The sequence below is a fragment of the Pogona vitticeps genome, chromosome 2 (genome assembly GCF_051106095.1).
Source record: "Pogona vitticeps strain Pit_001003342236 chromosome 2, PviZW2.1, whole genome shotgun sequence".
NCBI lineage: Eukaryota > Metazoa > Chordata > Lepidosauria > Squamata > Agamidae > Pogona > Pogona vitticeps.
This window is the reverse complement of record NC_135784.1, coordinates 181,934,085-181,940,084: the sequence shown is the minus strand read 5'-3', so window position 1 is coordinate 181,940,084 and position 6,000 is coordinate 181,934,085. Positions and strand designations below refer to the sequence as shown.

Genomic DNA, 6,000 nt, shown 5'->3' with positions numbered 1-6,000 from the left:
TTCCTGAAGAAAAACATGGAAAAATGGAAAACCGTCTTAATGGCCCATGGTGAAGAAACTGGGAGGTTAGTATCAAAAAAGGAATATTCCAAGGAGATTCATTGTCACCACTCCTGTTGAACATCTCACTAATTCCCATGTCAATAATATTAAATAAAACTGGATTGGACTACCATATTTCAGAACAAGCAGGAAAAAATCAATCCTCTGTTATACATGGATGACCTAAAACTATATGCAAAAAGTACCACAGAGATAGAATCACTGCTAAACACAGTGCAAATATTTAGTAAAGATATCCAAATGAAATTTAGAATTGACAGATGTGCAGCTTTGTCCTTACACCATGGCAAGATCCAAAAACTAGATGGAATAGAGTTTAAAATGGCAATATTATAAAATCACTCTCAAGTGATGAAATTATACATACCTTGGAATACTAGAAGCAGACAACATGGTGTACACATAAGTTAAAGAGCTGACAGAAATAGAATACATCAAAATACTGCAGAAAATCTTAGAATCAAAATTAAATGGGGAAAGTACAATCAAAGTCATAAACACATGTTCCATTCCAGTAATTAGAAACCCAGCTGGAATAACAGATTGGATGCAAAACGAATTAGAAGAATTGGATTGAGAAATATGGAAACTAATGAACATGCATCATGCACTACATCCAATAAGAGACATGGACAGATTATATTTACCACGAAAAATCAGAGGCCATGGATTACTGCAAATATAGCAGGTAGCATAGGAAGAAAAAAAGAGCCTAAATTATAATATCAGTACAAGCAGAACAAAAATTACTGAAAGCAGTGAAAATGGAGAATATTTTAAAAAACAACCAAAGCCTCAATATAAGAAACAACAATTTGAAAAGAAAATAAACATCTGGGAAAATAAACCAGTACATGGATAACACCTAAGAAATATTGAAGGAAAGCATGATCATAATTCAACATGAGCATGGCTAAAACTGGGGACACTTAAAGAAACTGAAGTCTTGATTTTTGCTGCATAAGAACAAGCACTCCAAACTAATGTGATGAAAGCTAAGATCCAAGGAATTAGTGCTAACAGCAAACGTCAACTCTGCCAAGAAAAAGATGAAACTCTGTCACACCTAATCTGTGAATGTCCAAAGATTGCACAAACAGATTACAAAGTTAGACATGATAGAGTGGCAAAGTTAGTGCACTGGTCATTATGCAAAAAATATAACTTTCCGACCTACAAAAACCCATGGGAACATCAGGTAGAGAAGGTGTAAGAAAATGAAGTCAAGATCTTGTGGGATTTCTGGATCCAAACAGATAGACACCTTGAACATAACACACCAGACATAGTAGTAATAGAATGAATAAAGGTCTGGATCATTGACATTGCAATTCCAGGGGATGCCAGAGTTGAAAATAAAGATTTGTAAAAACTAACAAAGTACAGAGACCTGGCAATCAAAACATCATGTCTCTAGAAAAAACACGCTTCAGTGGTCCCTGTACTCACTGGGGCTTTGGAACAATATCAATAAATTTCACCAAGTACTATAAGCAGTTGCAGATCTCAGAAATTTATACCATCAGTGCTACAAAAAAGGCAATATTAGGAGAAGCATATACACTGCACCAATATTTAACATATACTTAGGTTTTTGGTTAAAACTTGTACAGTATCTGTTATATACCATAATACCAGTCAATGCTTTTATAATTTTGACTGCGCCTGGTGTTTTGGAATACAAATACCAAATTTCATAGTCCTGGAGCTATGGTGAACATATGCACAGTCAATTACTTTTATTATTATAGATGTTTTTATTTTCTGCTATTAGACCTTGAATCCCAGAGCAGCATACAAAGTAAAAATGAAGAATACAATATATTGATGATGACAACAACAGTTAAAGATCCTACCTGAAATACAAGAGCAGTTCAAATGCCTGGGCAAATTAAAACATTTCCACTGAGTTACTGGTGTTGTGGCTTAAACATACCAGCATTTTGGACTGTGCTTTGAATCAAGACTGGTAGCCATAAGTAGTGTAATGATGCTCCATGTAGGTAATCCTAGTTGTCAGTAATATTACAGTACTGTACTTTCTACAAGCAGCAATTTCTGAGCAATCTTGCAGATTTGTGATTGTCTAGATAAGAGCTTGATAATCTAAACAGTGTTGCTCCCTACATGGAACACTGTAACCAGAACATCTGTAGCTAGGGGGTGGCAGCTAGCTTATCCCAGTCTGGGGGCAAAGAGCCAAACAAGATGCTTTTGCCTCTAATGGTAAGGCCAGATGTGACAGCACCTTAAACTGCACAGCTGATGTTTTGGAGAGTAACCCAGCTCCTGTCCAGATTTAGTTGGAATCTCCCAGTCAAGATGAAAAAGCCATCCACATGGTACTGTTGCTTTAATGCCACTGAGGTTTGGCTTCTTTGTTCCCATCTGACCTGTTAGCAATATAAACAATGATCTGGGACTTCCACAGCTTAACTTGGATTTGATTTTTGGAAAGAGATGGCTGTCATCTTTATACCGATGGCATGTCATCTTTATACCGATGGCATCATACTATAAATCTCTTCATGACCTAACTCAGGGGCTTCATGCAGATGTTAAAGGAAATAAACAAATATTGCTCTTTGCAACTGAGTATCCACATTGACTAAAAGGAATACTCATGATGCTCCAGAAATTGCAGTGTAGAATGATTGATGATGATAGTGATAATAAATAATTGTATTTCTCTGACTGCATTCCACACATTTTTTTCAACAAACAAATCAGAAGATATTTCATGGGATTAAAAACGACCTAAATGAAAAATCTTGAAAAACAAACCATAGCATTATATAAAACAATGTTCTTATGTTACCAAGTCAGAACCAACTTACAGCAACCTTAATAAGGTCTACCTTGAAAGTGAGAGGAGTTGCTTTTATCAGCCCCCAATGCATTTCCATGGCTGAAAAGGGATTTGAACCCCTCCTTCCAAGTCCTAGTTGGACACTCTATCCACTACACTGCACTGGGTATCTATATAAAGCAATACTAAATATTACAGTACATTGAATTCTCAAAAGGATGGCAGAATAAGCACATTTTTATCTGCCTTTGAAAATGAGTCAAGGAACTACCATAGGGAAGGATATGAAAATCTGTTGTTCTGGGTTTCATTGTGTTTCTCAGAATCCCAACATTTTCCTCCTATCAAATTTTCATATCAGGTTGTGAGATTTCTCCCCCCCCCCCCTTTTCCAGGTGGAAATGTGTGCATATTTTGTTAGAAGACAGAAGAGAACTGAAAACATACAAAACAAAGGGATGCCTGTCTCACAGCTGTTAGGAAGGCCTTAAAACATACAATAGACTGGAACACATTGAACTTCCTTACATCTCTAACACAACTTCAAGCGTCTTGAGCCAGTGGTCTTCACCTGTCTTGTTGGCATGTATTTCTGTAAAGTACGGTATGCATTTTGCATGCATGTTCTCCACCCACCAAAGTATGTTTCCATTCATTTTTCCAATGCCACTATTTTGTCATTGCTTTCTGAGGGGGTAGGCATGTCAGCCTGTAAAGAAAACAGCCATGAATCTTGGTAGCATCTTGACGACTACAATTTTGGGGGCATAACTCTTTGTGACCGTAGTCTAATTGAAAATAAGGATTACAGACCACAAAGCTCTGCCAAATTAAATGGGTTCGCCTTCAAGGTATCTTAGTAGTTTTTCTAACTTTTGTTTGTGAACATTTTGCCTTGGCCAAAACAGAACTGTAAATCTCAGGGACACGGGGATATCCGAGGCATGACTTGTTTATCCCATTGGCAGTCTTAGGGTATGAAATATGTATTCTCATATGAAAAAGCAAACCCAGTGAATTTATTTTGTACCCCAAGTACAGGCCATTACTACAGAGAATAGCCAGGACCTCCTAAGAGTTTAACCTTCTTTGCTTGCAGTGCTGCGCCCGCATATTTAGGAAAAGTCCCCTGCAATCGCAAGGGCTTCCGAAGCAAAACACCTATAAGATTATACCGTGTGAGAGAACAGCTGAGGCACCAGGATTTTGTTCTGTGCGGTTTTGTTTTTGTGCGTTTGTTACTCCTCGGGAGTAAGTGTAATAGAACTGACGGGGGGTTTACTTCGGAGAAGGCGCGTCTGAGTTTGCGATGCAGCATCGTGGTACCCCATAACGTTTTCCGCTCGTTTCGGCCGCAGCGACGGGATGCCGGGCACGCTCCAACGATCAAGCCCCCGGATTAAAAGTTCGTCCTTACGTTTAACATTTAAAATGCTGGGACGAAAACGGTTTAAAAATAGCTCAATTCCCACCTTTCTGTCAGATCTGCTGGAGACGGAAGAGGGAGACGACAGGGCGGGGAAGAACCCCCCCCCCCGGGAAGCGACGGCGGGGAGGTGTTGGGGGGGGCCGCCTGGGAAGGAGACAGCCTGAGCCGGAATGCGCCTCAACCCCCGGTTTGTTACATTGTTGCCATTCCCAGCCGGCTCCAGAATGTTGTGAATGGAAGGATCGCGGAGGAGGCCACGCCCACATAGAACCTCATCAGAAGGTCTTCGGTTTCCCTCCTCGCTTGATTGGCTGGAGGCCTCCCGACCTTTGATTGACATCTTTTTCCCAGACAGCCCTGATTCTTTTATTTTATTTCCCTTTTTTTAAAACCCCACAACATGGGGGCGTGCATTGTTCCTCCTTGAGTGGCAGCCGAGCGGGGCCAATCGCCACCTGTCTCTCCCTCCCAGGCCGGCCAATGGAAAGCGGGCGAAGCGAAAAGGGAGGACTGGAGAACCAGCGGCCGTCGAGCTCATTGTTGTGGGAGCTCCTTAAAGGAGCCGCATCCGCCGTCGATTGAGAGCCTGCCAGCGAGCAAGCGAGCGAGCGGGGGCCGAGTAGACCGGGCCGGACTCGGGCCGCCTTCGCCGGTGGGTTTCCCGGGAAAGCGCTCAGGAGAGGCCGGGGATTGGTTAGGCCTATGGAGCCCCCGCCCGCCAAGCGCAGGTGCGGTGCCTCGGGGGAGCCGCTCGAGCCGGGACCGGGAGCCTCCGCCGGTGCTGTGGCCGCGGGTGCTTCCTCCTCCTCTTCCTCCTCCACCGCCGCTACTTCTTCCCTCCCTTCCACCGCCGTTGTCGAGACGCTTCTGGACCTGAGTGCCCGGCGGGTGGCCGAGACGTGGGCCTTCGAGCAGGTGAGAGGACGAACGGGAGCGCCTCTTCTCCACCCACCCACCCACTAACTCGCAGGGGGCACGACGCCTGTCTTCGCCTGCAGCCCGCCCCCGGCCGGTCGTCCTTGACGGGCTGGGACTGAGATGCCCGCCGGAGTCCCGGGGGAGGGAAGCGGGGGAAAGGGGGGAGGAGCCCCACAGTGAAGCCCCTTTAAACCTCCTCTTGTCTCCTCGGCCTTTCCTTTGCACCACCTCCCACCCTCATCCACGCACACCGCCGTCCCCCCCCTCCTTTCCCTCCCCGTTCAGCCAGAGGTGCGTAAAGGTGCCAGCAAGTCTGCCTTTCCTCCCGGATTCCTTCCCCCCCAACACACACACACACATACACACACTCACACACACACCCCGCTGCCGCCTTCCCCCCCCCCCCGAAGCCCGAGGAGGGTGCTCCGCCGGCTGGCCCGCACATCCTTCGCGAGCGTCGGCCCTTCCAGCAGAGGAACTGCCTTCCCCAAGTCTGCCTTCCCTTCTCAAAAGAGGCCTAGCGTTGGAAAATCGATGTCGGGACTGAGCCCGAGAAGGGGCTGGTGGGGGGTTGGGTTGTCCGTTTAACAATAGCTGGACTTGTAGGATATTGGCAGGTGGGAGCGTGAAAATTATAGGGTGAAAAAAAGGGGAGCTTTTCCGGCTAATTTAAACATATCTACGTTGCTGTTTAAAGGCACTGGGGCAGGAAAAGCTGGGTTCCCCCTCTCCCCGCCTGCCTGCTCGGTTATTTGGCGATCATACTTATTAGCCTGGCTGG

General features: G+C 44.8%; 1 protein-coding gene across 1 annotated transcript in view; it reads left to right on the top strand.

Moving 5' to 3' along the window:
• The first annotated feature begins 4,859 nt into the window (after positions 1–4,859).
• ZSWIM4 (zinc finger SWIM-type containing 4) overlaps positions 4,860–6,000 on the top strand; it is a 50,912-nt gene continuing 49,771 nt past the window's right edge. Inside the window, exon 1 of the mRNA XM_072991527.2 lies at positions 4,860–5,216. Within this exon, the coding sequence (XP_072847628.2) occupies positions 5,004–5,216 (213 nt within the window). The 5' untranslated portion in view covers positions 4,860–5,003. The remainder of the gene's footprint in view (positions 5,217–6,000) is intronic.